The 19,747-nt window shown below is 34.2% G+C and overlaps 2 protein-coding genes across 6 annotated transcripts; one reads left to right on the top strand and one right to left on the bottom strand.

The window, feature by feature from the left end:
• Positions 1-2,388: 2,388 nt before the first annotated feature.
• Positions 2,389-6,769, top strand: LOC105057864 (peptide methionine sulfoxide reductase B5). Its single transcript, XM_010940586.3, has 3 exons — positions 2,389-2,757; positions 6,173-6,329; positions 6,436-6,769. Exons 1-3 carry the CDS (start codon positions 2,525-2,527, stop codon positions 6,583-6,585), a joined length of 540 nt encoding a protein of 179 aa, XP_010938888.3. The 5' UTR covers positions 2,389-2,524; the 3' UTR covers positions 6,586-6,769.
• A 1,478-nt stretch (positions 6,770-8,247) lies between these two features.
• LOC105057863 (uncharacterized) lies at positions 8,248-18,898 on the bottom strand. 5 transcript variants are annotated; one of them, XM_010940585.4, is made up of 4 exons: positions 18,721-18,898; positions 18,590-18,635; positions 16,709-16,795; positions 8,248-8,792 (listed from the first exon to the last, which is right to left on the bottom strand). In XM_010940585.4, exons 1-3 carry the CDS (start codon positions 18,871-18,873, stop codon positions 16,740-16,742), a joined length of 255 nt encoding a protein of 84 aa, XP_010938887.1. In that variant the 5' UTR covers positions 18,874-18,898; the 3' UTR covers positions 8,248-8,792; positions 16,709-16,739. The 5 variants fall into 5 exon arrangements, with proteins under 5 accessions (XP_010938887.1, XP_029124139.1, XP_010938884.1 ...); XM_029268306.2 differs by lacking the exon at positions 8,248-8,792 and adding an exon at positions 11,441-11,562; XM_010940582.4 differs by lacking the exon at positions 8,248-8,792 and adding an exon at positions 14,432-14,730.
• Between the last annotated feature and the right edge of the window lie 849 nt (positions 18,899-19,747).

Raw genomic sequence — 19,747 nt, 5'->3', positions numbered from 1 at the left:
GCTAGTGCAAATTCTAAGTCTGAAACATTTTTTCATTCTTAATTACCCTATTCATTTGAAAAAAGAAAAACAGAGAGAGATTAGCTATATAGCTCAGTAAGTAAAACTTATACTTTCTTACTGGATCAAGCATATATTTAATATGATCAATGCATCATTTAGAGAAAATAATTTTCATTGCAAAACAAAATATTTGATAGTACATTATGACAAAATAAGTCATAATCAATCATGCATCATAAATCATCAATATTTCATGATTCCAAGTAATTGTACAAATAAAATCATGAATCGTTCTTTACTATTAGTTATATCATAGTTTAAAAATATTAAAACCATAATTAATTCATATTCAATAATTTTAATAGTATTAAAATAATAAAAAAAGAGGATGGTTGGTCAAATAATAGCCTTGGTAGCTCTAGATAGGTCAGATCTAAAAGACTCGATCAATGAATCATGAAATGCAGATTTCGATTAAAGCCAAAATTGTTTGATGGGATTCATCAATAGTGGGTTCTAAGGACTCTCAACAAGAGCCAAGGTGATCGGTCCAATAGGGTGCCCACGCACTAAAGCGGTTTATGGCCTTTTGGTAGGGTCAACTTGGGTCCATGGGGTAGGGATATGAGACTTTGCACCAAAATCTGTGAATCTTTTTAGAGAGAGAAATAAAAAAGAGAACAATAAGAAAGAGTCCTCATCCTTCTAAGAAGAGAAAAGAGAGGTTACGATCATCAGGGATCATGCTAGAGGGCTTAGCTGATGACTGATCGATAAGAAATCATGAGAAAATACTTGAAAAATAAGAGAACTAGGGCCTTCTCTTATTTTGGCCATTGGCACCGAAGGCCATCATTTTGCTTTGGAGGGTCAAAGGAATGTTAGCATCAAGAGTTGGCGGCACCAATGGCTAGATAAATGAAAAAAAATATAAAGTAAGGATGGTGAAAGAGTTTTTTCAATCAATTTCTGACTGATTTCTTGGCCAGCGATAGTGGTTTAAGGCCTTCAAAAGAAGAGAAAGCAAAAGGGATGAAGACCAGGGCTTTACTTTAGCTCTAGCTGTGTTCTCCAGCCTCGGTTTCCGGGGACCACAATGACAAGAAATCGAATATCAAGAGAAAAAAAAAAAGAGAGCAAAAGGATAGTAGTGGTTGATGATCGTTGGTGGCCCTCAAAACTCAAAAGTGGAGTGGAGGATGCCTTAAATAAAGATGGAGAATATGGTAGAGAACTAGCTGATATGGAATCCTAAACTTCTCACTTTTTTTTCTCTTCTAACTAGGTTTAAACTCCTTTTTCTTTTTCTCATCTTCTAGTTAGGATTTAAACTTTTTTTTTCTCCTTTTTCTCCTTTTCTAATTAGGATTTCTACTTCCCATTTTCCTTCATTTCTCTCAATACTATCTTCTCCAAAACCCCCACCATTTGTACCTCTTTTTTTAGGTATTTAGGGAGAAGACAAGCATGTAGACTTAGTATGGTTAAAAGAGTTTTATAACTTCGATGGACTACTATGTAAAAGAGATTTATCTCCAGTAGTATATACTCCATAAAAATGGCTTACTTATCGAGCGTCATGAGGGTGGTGGCAGTGATTTTGATGGTAGTGGTGGAGGCAGTCTTGATGGTAGTGGTTATGATAGAGATTTTAGAGTTGATGATGATAGTGGTGGAGGTATTGATGGTGGCATAGGAGGTGGCAAGAGAGGTGGTGGTGGTAAAAAATAACGGATGAAATGGAAAATAGAAACTCTAGCTACAAGGGGGAAAGAAGCAAGAAAGATTTTACAAAAGTTTCACATCAACTATTAAATCGTTAGGGTTGGATAAGGTCAATCAGATTTGGGTTCGGACCTGATCATATATAAAAAATGGACAATAAAAGTTCTACATCGATGATTCAAATCATTGAATGTGATCAACTACCTCAAAACTACTTGCACATAAAAAATCATATGATTTAAAGACTTTTTCAATGACTTGAATAATTGATATAAAATCTCTGTTATAGAGTTTTGATGCGATCGAATTGAATCTAGATCTGATCGATCTAATTTTAATCTGATTCTCTCTCTCTCTCATATATATATATATATATATATATATATATATATATATATATATATATATATATATATATATATATATATATATATATATATGCTACATGCACCATACATGACTACTGCCAAATTCTAGCACTGAAAATTCTGAGGCCTTAAATAATCATGCTTAATTTGCTTAGGATTGTCAACAAAGATAAAATAGCTAGTCGCAACAAAACAAGGGCTAAATGAAGCAACTGAGTGTCATCCTGGACTAGACTTGATCTTCCTTGGAAACCCAACATATTCTAAATATCTTCACTAGCCTTTCCTCTTTATGCGGCCAGCCTCCACTACGATCAAAGGACGTACTCCCAAGGCCCAATCTTACCTCCAACCTCTCCTTCGAAAACAACAGGAAAGGAAGGATAAGATATGGGAATCCAGCACCAGCACCAGCGTTTAAGGAATGCATGCTGATAGCTCTCACCCCCGGGCCCAGATTCCCGTCCACGTTCGCTCAGAAAAACCAAGGTCAGGTCTTTATATTTATCCACCTCCAACCCAAGCCGTCGTTGGTGTTGTCTCATCCGAGCCGGAGGGTTGGTCTGGTGATGGCGTCGGGCTCCGTCCAGAAGTCTGAGGAGGAGTGGAGGGCGATCCTCTCGCCGGAGCAGTTCCGGATCCTTCGGATGAAGGGAACTGAGTATGATTCGCTCTATTATTTCTTTTATTTTCCCCCTTCTTCTTCGAGTTCTTGTGGCTTGATCTTAGTGTTATGCTGATTTAGGTGATTTTCATGATTTTTTTTGGCGTGTTTTTGTAGCTTTTGTGGAAGTATGTGTTTTGATGTGCCATAACATCAGGAAATTTGTGATTTTAGGTCTATTTGATCTGTAAGTTTTTGAAACCTGCTTCTCGTTTGGATGTTTAATGAAGATTTATAAATTCATGAAATGATTGTATTTTTTAAAATTTATACCTTGGTTATAGTTCTTTGAGTACATTTTTTTTTTCAATTTTTAGATCTTTCTCCTGTCAAGATTCAAACACCTCCATAAAAATATCGCAACTTTCCAAAACTATAAAAGCCTTGGGTTGGGAAAAAGGAGGTGGAATCAATTCCATTCCTTTCTTGACGAAAGGTAGTCAACTTAGCCCAACTTTTTCGTGACAAGGAAGGATTTTGGAATTAAAAGCTCCCAATATAGCCTAAATTTTTAGATGTGCTTATCTTGAAAATTCTATCTTCTTGGGACTTTTTTTTCCTGGGAGTAAACCATGTGAGCTTGCTTCGCATAGTTTTCTTGGTTTACAGATTTTAATTTACACACCTGGTTCTGGATTATTTCTTTTATCAAATTCTTAATGAATTTGTATGATCCTGATGATTAGCTTTGTTGCATTTAGACTGCGAATTTAATGAAGTATTCTTGTATCGATTGTTCCTTGGCTTTTGAACAATTTGATTCTTGGCTACTTAGAATTTCATTGTCATGAAAGTCTTTATGTGCTTTTAGGGTTAATTAATTCAAACATGTGTTACCCATATAATGTTATTGGGATAAGATCAAGGGACTAAGGCCAGCTTATTCTTGGCTTTGATGTTGGAAATGTTGGTCTGCTTAGTGCCATGTTAGCTATCAATTATACCATTCTGTTTCTCTGGTAGTTGGATTTTGATAATATTTTTATCTGTTTGTTTATTTGTTTTGCTATAGACTTGTTATTTTCTAGTTTGATTTAGTGCATCTTTTTTTTTTTTTTGGAATTATGGATTACTCTGGTTTTGTTTTCCAGTTGGCAGTTTAGTACTTGTCAACATGAAAAGCTATGTGCTGAATTTATCTTGTTTTTGGATTGTCTCAGTTTCCAGTAAGATGCATCTTTTGAAATATTGTGATTTGTGTTACTTACTGTTTCAAGTCCTTTTGTTTTGCCGTTCCTATCTGCTGAATTACAGGCATTATGCTGCCTAATGCTTGAATGTATAATTGATTTATTTGCTTGAATGTATAATTGATTTATTTCTTAGTTCACTATTTCTTGTATGTTTGATGACTAAGATGAATACATTATCGGCTAAATCATATAGTTGTCTATTGCTCTCTACTTTGACCTTCAAAACTAGTGGTTTGAATGCGTGAATTTGGAGAATGACTTAATCTTTTGGTACTTTTCAGCATTTCATTCTTTTGACTACTTAGCTTGATACCTTCTGTATTTCCTAATTTATTTGATGTTAATTGGTTGATTCATATGACCTGGAGTCTTTTACCTAGAGTGCTGCAACTGCTCTGAAATCTCAAATATCTTTCTCCAGGACCTGCTTCCTAAGCTCTTCCTATTCAAAGTTTACATTGAGCTCCACTTCCTTGCTCCTGCATTTGAACCTACTCTTGTACCTGCTTCTGATTCAGGTTCTCAAGGATGGTTCCTTGTTTTCTTTTGATTTATTAATTCAATAAGTTGTTTGTGTTGAGATATAATTTGCAAGACAATGTTAAGGTTGCAACACTCCTACATTTCCCTGCCTATCAACTGGTCTTTGAGGGTTTGTGGATGGCTTCTACCTTGCTTCAAAATGCCTATTTCATGAATTTGGCATTTAACACACAGGATACGAGTCAAGCTAACAACCAATCATAAAGGTTTTGCTCACTTTTTTCATGTAGCGTTCTCAAATTGGAGTTTTGCTCCATTGTAACTCTCATGTAAATAGGAAAAATCTTGGTTGATTTGTTATATAATAATGAACCTTTATTTACAAATTATACTGCCATCACTTCATTTACAAATTATGATTCAATTGGTTGCTTTATACTAGTTGGACTCTTCTACCCTGCACCAGCTTTGGAATCTCTTCAATATCTTGCTTCTGCAACTTCTTCCAGGCACTTCCTGGTTCGAAGTTTTTTTTTTTTTCCAATTTTATTTTTTATTTACAAGCTCTTCTTCCCTTCTCCTGGATCCAAACCTACCGTTGCACTGGCTTAAAGCTTTGTTCATTGGCTGTATAATAATGAATCTCTACTTACGAAGTATGATGGCATCATTTAAAAGCGAAAGGGCACTTAAATGTGTTTGACAATTATCAGATGGTTTTATGGTTAAACAGTTGACAAGTAGATGCATTTCAGAAATTTCTTTGTTTTCATTTTTGAATCATTAGTATTTTGCACCTACATGTTTTCCTTTTAACAAAATAACAAAGAGAATATCTTAGGAAATTCAAGATAATCTTATGTATCCCTTGAATCTGATGGCATGTGGATACATTTAAGATATGAGAAATGTAACGGCTCTATTACAACCTCACATTCACAAAAAAACTCACATAACTTTGATGTAACATTTTTTTCCTGAAAAAGATGTGCAAATGTTCACTTAATGTATCAATTGTAGATATTTTGTTCTGACTTCTCTTCTAATCCCCCCATCTATCGTGTCATCATGCTTGAATATCTGCAAATTGCAAGTCTCAGCTCAAATTAGCAACTTGTATTTCTGGTTTCCTCGATGGTTTTTCCAGTGATGAACTTATGCTGATTCATGAGCTTGAATGGACCAGTTTCAGATTTAATGCTGGGTTATGATATTTATGGTTCACGTTACCATATATTTTGTTTTTAAAAAGATTAAAAAGAAAATGGGACATTCTAATGGAACCCACCCCTCATCCTTAGAAAAATAAAATAGACAAAGAAAGGAGTTGAGGAAGAGACTAGATATTGGCTTCTGAAGTGGCTCATAAGTTAGAGTCATTACAAAGCTGCCATTCATTTCAGTTGACTTTAAATGAATGGAATGGAGGCTCATTACTATGACCAAGGCCTAACATTGTCATTTAACTCAATGAGTATTTCCCATGAATTGCATTATTCTTTTACTCATTTAGAACCAGACTATTGTCCAGCAAAAAGCAAAAAGTGTAGGAAACTTACATATTCATGTTCATGCAGTCACAAATGAGATTATGAAAAAATTTGGAAGGATATGTACTGGCTTTTTGTTTGGTTGGGGGGGTTGGTTCAATTTCATAACTATGACATTAACACCTAGTCAAAAATACGACCTTATTTCTTGTTTTATCTCAGTGCTAATTTGATGGTGTCTTTCAGATGCCGAGGCACCGGTCAATATGACAAATTCTTCGATGAAGGTATATACGGATGTGCCGGATGTGGAACTCCCCTTTACAAGTCCACTACCAAGTTCAATTCTGAGTGTGGCTGGCCAGCTTTCTATGAGGGTCTTCCAGGAGCCATAAATCGCTCGGTGTGTCTTCGCTTATTATTTTTATTATGTTTTCATGCTATTCTTTATGCCAGCCCATTCATTTGAGTTCGTAACAATTGCTTACAAGGCTGACTTGTATTGTCAGCCTGATCCCGATGGGAGGAGAACGGAAATCACTTGTGCAGCTTGTGGTGGGCATTTGGGCCATGTGTTCAAAGGAGAGGGGTTCAACACACCTACTGATGAACGCCACTGTGTCAATAGCATTTCACTCAAGTTCACTCTTGCCTCCTGAAACTTTTCTCCAGCTTGATTATTTCTGTTGCTTCCTGAGCAAGTAATATAGTTGACTCATAAGTGTTTGTATCAGATTTTAAGTTATCTGAAATGGTCTGTATTGGATTTTAGGTTGCATTCGGTAGCGGACGATCTATCTAAAATTGCTGGCAATTAAATGCTATAATTTGGATTACAGTATTTGATATGGTTTTTGAATGATAATTTAGATTATCTTGACAATTCAGTTTGCCTCATGGAAGACAATCTAGATTATTTTGAAAAAGATAGCTATCTAGATTACTTTTTTGGTAATGTGAAATAAAAATTTTGAATAAAATTATTTCTTAAAAAAATCATATAAAAATTATTGTCCAATCCTCCATCTCTCTCTGCATGCACCTTCAGCTCATGGCTTCTTCGTCTTCTTTTATCTATTTACGGCTTCTCCACTCTTGTCCCCCATAACCTCTCTCGGCTCCTTCATGTTTGTCTCTACTATCTCTATGACTTCGCACGCATCCATTTTTTCCTCACTTTTTTTCGGTGCCTGTGGTTCTCTACAACTTTCAATCCGTTATTTCATTACATCACCATCATATTCACATCATTTTCGTTATTTTTCATCATAAAAAAAAATATCAAGATAAAATTATTATAAATATTTTAAAATTTTAATTTTATATTATCGATAATCTAATTATTATACAAAATTTTTAATAATTTTATTATGATATTATTTATATATATTAAATATAATAATTAATATTATTAATAATTTAATAATAATAATTTATCTCAAAGATAATCTATATTATTTTCTAAGATTATTCGGCAATGTATCACATGCAACCTTAAGTTAGGTGGAGAAAATATATAAAAATATTTTTTATCAAATAAATGATATACTGAACTCTACAAAGCAAATTTATTTCAAAATAAGAATAATAATCAAATCAATATAATTGTACAGAATCTGTTCAGCCTGTCCATTTTGTCGGATAAGATGTTGTACGATTTTAAAATAGAATGCGACATTTAAAATAACACTAAGGACAAGTCGAAGTGACGGTGACAAAAAGATTATTGATATATATTAATAGTAATTGGGTAAGATATTCATAGTGTTTTGAATTGTAACACTAGTGGCAATATCTCCATCATCATCTTTATAGAGACTTTCACGAGCTTGAATGGATTTGAAGTCTGTAGCTTTGAAGCTGATTGAAGTCCTAGACTTCAGTTGGTTTGAAGTCCAGGACACTATTGTTATGCTGTTCAATTACTATTAACGTCCGTTAGGAATTTTAGTGTAGTTGTCACTTCCATTTATCCTGATATTCGGATTTTGATGAAATTTATGGACGATGTAATGGTGGAAAGTCCCGTATGCGAACGGGCTTCCCGAAGTCCAACCCTTATCCTAATTACCGTATGAGATGTCGCATCAGTCACATGGTATCTTATCTGATCAAATTGGCTGAGCTGGTTTTGTACTGTTATATTGATTTAACCATTATTCGTGCTTTGGAATAAGGTTGCTCTACAAGGTCAGTCTTTCATTTGTTCGGTAGAGAATGTTTTCATTTCTTTTCTCTATTTTTTTTCATTCTCCAGGATTGAACAAGTTGTGCATTTCTGAAGTAGCAAGACTAATGTAGATGCTGTGTTTCAGAATAATCTTTTACTCTTGTTTCTCGATGATACATTGAGAGGTCTATATTATCGATGATGTCGGGATCTTTCTCTGGTTTGAGAAGTCTCCTTGTTGGAGAGGATTGTCTTGGTTGGCTTTGACCCACTGTTTCAAGATACATTTTTTGGTATATCTGGTACCGTGGTTGAGGAGCTTCTTGAATTGTTTTGAGCATAGCATTTTAGTCCTCTGTCTGGCTTAAGTATAGGTCTTTTAGTAGATATATTGAATATAAGTTATGGGATCCAGATGAAGCTTTTTTCCAATTCATGGCCTCGGAGTATTGGCTGTTCATCAAACAGGTTCCATCTCTTGATGTAAGTCCTTCTGGTGAAGAATAATGGGAATTGATCACCTTTTATTTTGCATTCCTGCTTAGGTATCCATGGCAATCCTGTTTCAATGCAGCACCTAATAACAAGGCTGAATTCATTGAGGCCAGAACATCTTTGGCATGCTATTGCCTTATCTTGTTGGAGAATATTTCCGGAGTAGCCTCAAATTTCAACCACCAGTTTTGGTAGAGCCATCTGAATAGAAGAATGTTGTAAGATTTGAACTTTAGAAACTATGAATGTTTGAATTCAAAATTCTGAACATAAAAAATATTTATTCAAGCATCTTGATAATCCCAAAAATGGAAACCTTATTCCAAAACAAATGGAAACATTACAGAGACAGATGGAGAGACCGACTAACTGATAGATTTAGTATAGCTGCACCTCAAGTAGAGTTTTTTTAGATTTGATTAGGCCTATATTAGATAATAAGAATCCCATATCAATGATCTAAGTTGGATATGATCTATTATCTTTAAAATATTTATATATCAAAAATCATATGATTTAGAAACTCCTAACTCATATATCAAATAGTCAAAAAATTAGACAGTCTAAATTAATTTAAATTATATATATTTTTTAATCACTTCATATATAGCTTAAGAGCCTTCAAATCATGTGATTTTTAATAAGCAATTTAGAGATAGCATATTCATCTAATATTTCAGATCATTAATATGGGACTTCCATTATCCAATGTAAATTTGATAAAATTTAAGTGGAGATCCATTCAAGTGTAGTTAAAATCTAACTCTCTCTTATATATATGTTTGTTTTTTTTGTTGTGCTTTTGAAATGTTGGATACCTTAAACATCCCATGATTAAGAACCATCGATGATTCTTGAAGTGCTGTAATGAAGGATTAAGCAAGTCATATTTTTCCTTTGATATTACTAATTACTAGAAGAAAGAAATTATACTCAATATCATCATTTCTGTTCTATGAAGTTTATGAAGTACCACCTTTCTTTTTATTCTTATCAAGAGGGATGCTAGGGGGAGATTCATACAACTATAGGCTTGGATGACAAGATAATCTCTCATGTTATTGATTCTGTGAATGGTAGATCATCCGCAACCTCTTTAAATGGGCTCATCAATACCTATTCTGTCTAAATGATTGTTTAATAGTAACAAAGGTTCAATAACGCCTTAGCACAAGTTCTAGTCCACCTCCCCGGTTGACTCCACCGTTGCAGCCCTTGAGAAATTGGCTTCGCACATTGCTTCGACAATTCAAGGTAAGAAACCTTTTAAGTTGCCATCCAACTATTGTGGTAAGAATATATCATATTAACAGGCGGATAAGGACTGTCCCTGAAAGTAAGCCTCCTACTTAGGGCTGCAAATGGATTCAGACTAAGCCGAGGCCTGTCCGGCCGAGCAGGCTTTGAGTCAAGCATTGGGCCAGACCTGAGATTATCCAGGCCAGGTTTAGACCTGAAAATAGGGCTTGAATAAATGTCAGTTTGGGCTGGGGTAGATGCTTGGCCGGGCCAGGGTCCACCCTAAAGCCTAAGCCCAACTTCTAATCCCAGGCCAAATTCAATATTAGGATCTTCCACCTGCAGTTTTCTAGGTTGTGTTCAAGCATTTTGGGCTGATCAAGATCGGACTTAGCCTTTCAGCCAAATTGGATTTATTTGGGTTAGGTCCAATTGAGCTTCGAGCTTAGGTCTGAATTTGGAAAGAAATTTTGAGCCTGAAGCCGGCCAGAAGCTCATAAAAAGCTTTCAGCCTGGGCTCGAGCATGTGTGCGACCCGAATCAGCCTAGCCTAGCTCTAATTCCACCTAGTCTTAGCCACTGTTTAAATCTATGAATCATCAGTAAGGCTGAAATCGGATCGGATACGGATTGGATACCAGCATATCCATATCCATATTTATTTTGTCTGTCAATAACAAATACGGATACAGATATTATTCGAATGCAAAAATTCATATCCATATTTATTTTAAATGGATATAATTCGGATACTAGAAGTATGGATATAATGACGGATGTAACTTACATAATTAAACTTTATGACTACATAATCAAAGATTTATTAAATAGATAATAAATCAAGTTAATAATATATTTATATGTTTGTATATTTTTTTTAAAATTAATAAGTATTATATAAAATTATATAGGATTATATGTAAATTCGGATATTCGGATATAGATCGGATAGCTGTCTATCCATATCCATATCCATTTTTTTTATCGATATAGATACAGATACAGATATTTGTTTGATCTTCAAATTTTTGTCCATATCTGGATTGATGTAGATACAAAAATAGATTCGAATGGACAATATCTATACCACTTTCACCCCTATTGAAAAGGCCCAGTCACACATCTTTTGTTTCTAACTAGATTATGAGATATGCAATGCATGTGATCACGAATGTTGTTGCGGGAAAGATCTGCTAACCGAAACCAATCCCCCACAGGAGCATGCTCAAGATGATGCAATGAGATCACACCAGTTGTGAACTCAGATACCACCCATACAATCAAACGGTATAGATGAAGCCTATGTTTGATATCAATGGCTAACAATCTCGATATGGAGGAGTGAAAGAAATTTTGCCCACGACGAAAGTCAGAACATGGCCTATCGACCTACAAAGTTAGATCTAACAAACATAAATTTCGACTAGTAGCCTACGAGCTCAATCTTCAGATAAAAGAAATAGGAAGGCAATCTCTAAGGCAAGCAAACTTATTCCATCCTTGCAATCTTTTCCATCCACTGTTTTCAAAACTCTGACTAACTTAAGCATCGAAAAATCTCCGTCGAAACATCTTCGATTAGTATGGATTTCTTTTGCAGGTACCTTCCGTCAGAACACCCTCGATGAATGTAGATTTTTTTTGCTGGTACCCTCTGACGTTGTAGATCTTGATTGATGTTCAGTTTCAGCCACATCAACATCCCACCAAAGTCTTATGGCAATAAATGTATCTGTGATTTTTGAGAGTATGCATTGAGAAACTCTAAAAAGAGCCTATAGAGTTGTGCTAGAGTTAGAAAATAAGAAGGATATACTTGGAAAAGGGGAGATGTTGACAACAGATGCACCTCACGTACACGAGTTTGCGCTATATGCCAGAATAGATCACTAGAATAGAACTCAAAAACACCGTACAGAAGTTAGCCATGACATATTGCCCATTGCATTCTTCAGAAAATATGGTGGAAGCTAGATGGATATTGGACATAACATGGCATACCATCATGGGTCTCGCTCATGATAACACAAAGCCAATCATAATAATCCTCTTTATAAATCCATCTCAAATAAATTAAAAAAATAATAAAAAAAATCTAAATCCATCATCCATTAAATAATTAAATAAACACTGAGTCAGAACGACTAAATTTAAATTTAAATATTAAAATCAACAAATTCAAAAAGTCACCAACTACAAATTTATGGTCAATTTGAAAACTAAAATTTCCACTATAACAACTCCAAGTTTGCTGACACAAACTCCAAGTCCGAATCATATTTCATTGCTAATGATCCTATTTATTTTTTAAAAAAAATAAAAAAAAATGAACTATATAGTCCAGTAAATAAAATTTATATTATATTAATCTCTTGCTTCTAAAGATAAGATAACTCACCTCTTAAAAATGATTATTTATCAACAAAAATCAAGAAATGATTGCTTTTCTTAGCAACCCAATCTCTTTCCAGAGCTATCGCTTCACCATGTTTTTTAAAGAGATGCTCGGTGAGAAGATATTATCCGATTGACAAGATCTTCTAGCATTCAAACAGTTTCTCAAATGCCTTTTCAAACGTAGCATTTTGGCCTCCCAACTTACATAGCACACTCCAATAACTTGCCAACTAATAAAATCTCTATCTCTATTATTATAAATAGAAACCTTACCATATTCGGCTACACCACCAAAGTTCACTCTATTTTATGCATTTATTTTTTTTGGATATCCAGGTGGAGTCCTATGGATTGCATTTTAAACCCACTTTTCTTGCATTTTCTAGAATCTGAAAATTTTTTGCATCAACTGTCCTATCCATGCTTAGCTAATATATGAAGTTTTGTTTATCATTCATACGCAATGCTGGTATCCCACCTTTACAACTCTCCTCTCTCACTTTGTTGATCTGAACAATGATCATAGGAAGCATCCATCCATTAGGAAAAAAATCTCTTTTCATAATTCTTGATTAGTAAAATAATCAGTTTTTTCAGGATCCTTCTTAGACAGTCTAAAAATTCTTTTTTCTTTATTTAGGAGCCAGTAGGCTTATGGCCGGCACCTCACTTCCAGTAAGGAAGACTCTATCCTGCATATATCAATCTTTGACAAAGTTGTCACCATGAAACCTGTCCTCCCTCATAAATCTTATCATGCAATAATAAGCTCTCTAGGGCTTTTCCCCAATATATAGGCCACAAACTACCTAGTTTGCAAGAAGCATCTGGGAACACTGGCCTATCAGATGGGTTTATTCCAGCCTCCTGATCTAATGCTTCTATGCTTAGAGTGATTGATGAAAACAAATGCAATGGGACAATTGTTAAGTCTGCAAGCCTGACATGGATTATCCAAACTACACTTAAATTAGCTCGAAGCAAAGGGTACTGCCGACTAGCATTCTCTAACTGGTTTAACCAATGGCACCAAATTATTAGTTAGATGAGAATAAGCATGGATTAAGTTAAATGAGAATAAGAATGAATACAAGTTGCCCAATTTGAAAGTCAATCAATCTACAGGCCAGAGTGAACAACTAAAAGCAAAAACTACATATCTGGAAGAGCTCCTGCAATATATATCTTAGGAGATCTCTTCCTTCTTTCTTCGTCAAGCAGCATTACCAGACCCAACGTCTCCAGTATGTATGTCCTTGTTCAAGCACCATACATTCATAATCTTCTCACCCGTATTTCAAAGACATGCTAGCTAGCCAAATAAAGCACAACTTTGTTCTCAATTCCTACTTTCTGGATCATTTCTTTTTCTTTTCTATTTTTACCTTTCCTTTTTCTTTCTTACTTTCTTTTGAGAAATACACATTTTGGATCAAGCTAAGGAGGCGTTTGGTATGGGATGATCTATCTAAGATCAAAAGTGATGTAGGTAAAGCTGATAAAATCACCGCATTTGATTACACCATAATGATTCTATGTGGCAGTGATTTCAAATCACCCTCACTTATTAAATCAACTTCCAATCCAGTAATGAGATACTCGTCCTCGAGATCGGAAATCTAAGATCACTCTCAGACAGTGATCTTGAGCTAAAATATAAGTACAAAAATAATTCTCAATCTAGCAAAAAAATTAATATATCAATATACCGTCAATATATTATATCAATATTATATATATGATATTATATTATATTATATTTGATATTATATATTATATTTATGATATATATTATGTTATAATATATTATTAATCATATTATTGTCATATTATGGTTCAATGATAATTTTAAATTAGAATAAACATATCTTAATGTACTTTATATTTATATAATAAATATATTTAATATATTAATTCTATTTATCTTATTTTTTTAATTAAAATAAATATTCATATTAATAAATAATATATTATTAGTATAAATAAAAATATTAATTCTATAATAACAATTAAATATATTTTTATAGGACCAGTAAATATATTTTTATACATACTATTAATTATTGATATATTAATAAATTTAGTAATATTTTATTTATAATATATTATATATGATTAATATATATATATATAATATATTATAAATAGTTTTGGTATTATATAATTAATAATTTTAGATTTTCATAGAATACCAAACAAATTACTTGTGGATACCAAAAAATCTTTAATCACTGAATCATGACCTACCAAATACCATGATCTTAGATCACTGGTGATTAGATCATCATAGGATTCGAATCACCAATGATCTTAGATCAGCATGATGATCCCATTTGGGTCACCAAATGCTACATAAAGACGTATTCTTACAACAAGATGCAGTACATGGTATTTGGAGTGGAAGGTTCAAGGAGCAGAGCCTTCATTCTTCTTCTTCTTCTTCTTTTGAGAAAGACTCTTTTGGATCAAGTTAAAGGTGTATTATTGCAAGCAGCAGCGCTACCTGGTGTGTCAAGTGTCAGTTCTACTACAAGTTCAAGCTTGCACAATAGCATACAAGAATGTCATTCATGAAGTATTGCTTCCTAGCATCATTAAGAATCTTCTTTAATTAGGCACTTTGGTGCCTCTATTTGCTGAGGACTAGCAATTCCTAATATGAGAGGCACCATGTGAAAATTCAGATGCCTCATCAAAATCGAGAAGGCATAGGATAGGTGCATCAGTTGATGTCTTGAAATGCACAGTTGTCCATACAAAGAGCTCCAGGGGGCATCAACTATCCGAGCCTTTAATTTTACATATATTAAGGTGACATTAATTAAGGGTTATGCATAAAATTCATGACATAGATTTGCGATGTCTAAGAGGCATATAGTCTATTCGCTTCAATTTCTCTGTCATATTCATATTTGTTTGTGATTATTTTTTACAAAAAATACGGGCAACAAGATAGAAGACAATTGAGTTTATGAAGATAATTTGCTTCTATTTTTCTTCTTATATGACGGTGCTAGACTGGCATGTTGATTGAATTATCAAATTTGCTAAGGTGTAGGTTTTAGCATAAACATGTAAAAATGCTCCAATCTATACTTTACTTGAATCATTTGATTTTGTAAATTATTCCTTCTTTTTTGTGTATGGATTTTGGTTCAAATGTAATTTAACATTTCCTACCACTGAATTCAAACTTCTCCTAATCTCTTCCCTCTTATGAAAATGTTTCCACTAATTAAGGAATATATGTGGTCGCTTTTGATATGCTACCTTAGACCTACCATCAGAAGCTATCTTCAAATTTCAACGGGATTCTTTAAATAGCCACAATGAATAGCTTCCAGCTCAAAGATATTGTATGAAATTGAAGAATCTAGCAAAGCCAAAAATATAAACGAGAATATCACTAAGCAGGATGTGCTTTCATTAGGGTCTGCAGTGGCTCTCATGTTTCTACCTGGTGGGAGGGGGAAAATATGTTTCTACCTAATCAACATTTAGCAATATGAATTACTAAACAAAAGGTCATACAAAAGCAGGTTTTAAAGTGTAACAAGGAGAAGAAAACTTATGAGATGCAGCCACTCTATTATCCTTTTTACTGTTTTCTTGCACTAAGATAGCTTCAGAAACCTATTTGAGAGAGACTTTCCTTCATCGTCGTCTTCCAGATGCAAACAACAAGGAAAAGAAATATATATGGGACTTCAAAAAAGTGTAGAGCTTAATATAAAAGGAATATATGAAACAAATTGAGAAAGCGATCATCAAGACAATCATATCATCTTTCTTTTACCTACTATCGAATTAAAGTATCCATAAGACCCACATCTCTCCGACAACATTTTTCTTGTCTTCCATATTTTTCGTATTCTATGCCTAACATATCTTTTGTTCTTAAGAATTGAATATGACCTCAAAGAAGCCTCATCTTCAATTGCATTTACCGCCCACTGTAGACAAGATATGCATCCATCTTCAGCATTCAGTTAGAAAGGCCTTGAAATTTTCCATCTATATACATTTCTCTCATACTCCATATGATACTTTGATCTCTTTATCATCATATTAGGTATGTTCTTCAGCATTCAATTTCATATCCTTCCCTCATTTCCAAGGCAGCTAAATCAAACAATGAAATGAATGTGAAATTAAAATTATAATCTACTAATCCAAACCACATGCATTCACTCAATCCCTGTTGCTTAGAGGCAGAGAAATTGGTCTCCATGCAATTTGGTGTTCATCACATATTGAAATAATCAGGAATGCTTTAATAGGTCAAGTAACATGTTTATCTAATTTTCAACACAGTTCCATACCAAGAAAGAATGTTTTATGAATTCAAAATGCTACACTGCTGTTGCAGCTTTTGTTATGAATGCTATGCTGCTGTTGCAGCTTTTTCTATGTCATTATCCTTGAAGAAGGATATCTTAATAAATAAGCTTTAGCATAATCTGCAGTGTGCAACCACTTACACGGTTGTAAAGCTGTAGCTTGCGACCACTCTCACTTTTCTCTACCATCATTTCTCCTTGCCTGACAGGCTTTTAATGCCTGAACTTCTGTTAAAGGAAAAACGAACAGAACCTGATGAATACAAGGTAACAATAATAGACTATATTGCATTGCAAAGGATAACAGCAGCATTCTACCATCAGCTTACAAAAGTTCTCACAGCAAGTAGAGTTAGTAGGGAAAGAAGAAAGAAATTGCAATTTTACTGCCCACCAGAAAAAGTCATCTCAACATGCTAATTATTTAAGAATTTGTGAAGATGCAGATGGTGTGGGGGGGTCCACAATATTTCATCACTGCTTTTGCACCAATACTACTGAAGCATCAATCTGATAGGGGATAATATCTCAACTAAACACACAATAGCATTCACACCCGCAAGCACATTTTGTTGGTAAATTTATATTAAATAAGGAAAGAGTAGCAGGGTCTCTTGGTTCCAATCGAAAGATGCCTAAAAGAATGGAAAAATCAGGAATAAAATAGGATTCGATTAATAAAGAAAGAACAGAGGGATTGGATGGGAATCTCATTGAACTGATCAGGAATAAACTGCTCCAGTTTTTACCCATAAAACTAAGTTTTGCAAGCTACTCAATATTTATTCATCATGGGAAAAATAACAGATCTGGAGACCCCAAGCCTTGCATTTATCATAACATGGATTTTCTTCTTCTATCTTTTCTGTCAATGAAATTAATAGAAATATAAAATAAAATTTTCTTGATCTAAATGATCACATTCACTGCCTTAGAGATGTCCAGCCATTAATACACATACTTAAAAACTAAAAAAAAAATAGCTTTATGAAAAATGTTTGGAGGATTTTCATAGGTATTCATGAAACCTATTTTTATCATCATATGTCCTTATAAAACTCATGGAAAACATAATTGTCACAAATTCTGGAAATTGCCCCCACATTCAATGTAGATAATTTTTTTTCCAGAAAAAACTGCACAGAATGCTTCCAAGATGCAAATATCACCCATGCATTTGGCACAGAAAATCCTTCATAATAGACTAAACCAAAGCAATACAAGTATAAAAGTCACAAACCTAATGTAGAACACAATGACATACTTTAACAAACATCTAGTCTTTGCATTGGTTACATTTGACGACATGCAACATATAACTGTGAGAGAGTCATATTAGTAAGATTTCAGATATAAATTTACCAATGGAAAAAGGTCTCATAAATTAAGCATCTAGTTGGCTGTTGATGCTAGAACAGTTCAGATGGTGGAACATAGTATAACAGGAAAGATTTTACATTTTCTTTAACAACCAGTTCTCAATAGGTGCACCAAGGCAAATATTATTTTGAAACTTTGAAACATATCAAGCATATGCATGCAAGCATCCACAAGCAAAAATATTTATTTTTGAAATTTATGGCTATTGACTATTTCACATAGTTACTTTTTTTTTCCCTAAAGTTACTTGATATCTGTTTACCAATTACCAATGAAACATACAGGAACATGATGATTTTTTCTAAAAGAATTACCATATAGATCAGAAAAGAATATGCGTACAATTCAAGCATGGAAAAAGACTCGGATTTTAGTGTGACTACTTCGTATTTAAAGAATTCAGCTACAAAAAGACAATTACAAGATTGAGTTTTTATGTCCAAACCAAAATAAACAGAACACGTCTATCGACTTAAACTAATTTCATGAATCCAAAAAGACCTAAAAATTGTCGGTAAAGTCCTTGTAACCCTTAAAATTAATCCAAAAAAAAAAAGCGTTTTATAACATACGTCTGAAAAAGTAAAATCAAAAAAGAGTGAAATCCAATATGGATAAGCCCAAAAGAAGAAGATATAGTACCGGGTTGGCAGGATTTCCAGTTCCGGTTGGTCTGGACGAGGCATTCCTGGAAGAACACAGAAAATGGGTGTGGTTGAGATCCAAGACAAAAAGAGGGGCGAGAGAAAGAAGAAGAAGAAGGGAAGGCTTGCCTGTAAGGCTAAGTAGAGGGCGGAGCACTCCTTGAGCTGCTTCACGTTCTCGTCCTCCTCATCGGCGTCGGTCTGGTGGAGCGGCGGCGGAGGAGGAGGTGGGGCGGGCGAATGGGACCGCGGCGAGGTGGGCGGCTTCGCTGACGGGCCCATAGGATTCGCTTGCAGGGGGACTTTGAATCCATGGGGCTGTTTTAAGTTGCAACCAGAGGTCAAGCTGGATCGCGTTGGTCCGGACCCGACTTGACCCTGGGTCGGTTGGCCTGATCACATCCAATGCCTACGGGAGAGCTGGAGATAGATTAGAATCGATCAGATTTATACTAAATCTAATCAGATTAAAATTCTATAATAAAAATCCTACATCAAAAATCTAGGTTATTGAATATAATTTATTATCTCAAAACTGTTTAAATACAAAAAAAAAAAAAAATCATATAATATGAAGACTCCTAATCTATGCATCAAGTAATAAAAAATTAAATATTTTAAACAAAATTGAATTAGATGTATTTTTTTATCACTTGATGCATAAATCAAAGGTTCTCAATCATATAATTTTAGGTGTAGAAGCAGTTTTGAGGTAGTAAATGATATCCAACGGCTTAGATCATCGATGTAGGATCCCCATTATTTAGTTTTGACTTGACCAAATCATCTATGTTCCATTCATAGATTGCTGTGGCCGAATATTGATTTTGGATTAGAGACTTTTCTTCGAAGCCCAAATCTGGCATTGAAAGCCTGAACCAGAATGGTCTTTAAGGATTTGGACCAATTGGTTTTGAAGAACTAGCCCAATTTTTGATGTTATTAATTTTTAAATTTGGGCTGAGGATTTCTAGATCAGGTAAACAAGACTCTGAACTAAAATCTTCATTTTGGGTTGGTTATGTAGATTGGTTTAGGTTATCATCTTTCTGGGTCAATGCAGAGATTGATTGCCATCTACTTCTTTCTGGGGTATCTAAAATATTGTGAATTAATTCAAAGATTTTTAATCTTTTGTTAACTTCTCCCAACAGAT

Source organism: Elaeis guineensis, chromosome 14, assembly GCF_000442705.2.
Source record: "Elaeis guineensis isolate ETL-2024a chromosome 14, EG11, whole genome shotgun sequence".
In the NCBI taxonomy this organism is placed as follows: Eukaryota; Viridiplantae; Streptophyta; class Magnoliopsida; order Arecales; family Arecaceae; genus Elaeis; species Elaeis guineensis.
Note: the sequence above shows the minus strand (reverse complement) of the source record. Positions and strands in the feature narration are given on the sequence as shown.

What these genes read in the sequence shown, in the direction of transcription:
- LOC105057863 (XM_010940585.4), bottom strand. Translation starts at nt 18,873, where the DNA reads ATGGGCCCGTCAGCGAAGCCGCCCACCTCGCCGCGGTCCCATTCGCCC. An exon ending in CCCTCTACTTAGCCTTACAG is followed by an intron (nt 18,636 to 18,720) that starts GCAAGCCTTCCC and finishes GTGTTCTTCCAG; the next exon opens with GAATGCCTCGTCCAGACCAA. An exon ending in CTGGAAATCCTGCCAACCCG is followed by an intron (nt 16,796 to 18,589) that starts GTACTATATCTT and finishes TTCCTTTAACAG; the next exon opens with AAGTTCAGGCATTAAAAGCC.
- LOC105057864 (XM_010940586.3), top strand. Translation starts at nt 2,525, where the DNA reads ATGCTGATAGCTCTCACCCCCGGGCCCAGATTCCCGTCCACGTTCGCT. An exon ending in CTTCGGATGAAGGGAACTGA is followed by an intron (nt 2,758 to 6,172) that starts GTATGATTCGCT and finishes GGTGTCTTTCAG; the next exon opens with ATGCCGAGGCACCGGTCAAT. An exon ending in CAGGAGCCATAAATCGCTCG is followed by an intron (nt 6,330 to 6,435) that starts GTGTGTCTTCGC and finishes TTGTATTGTCAG; the next exon opens with CCTGATCCCGATGGGAGGAG.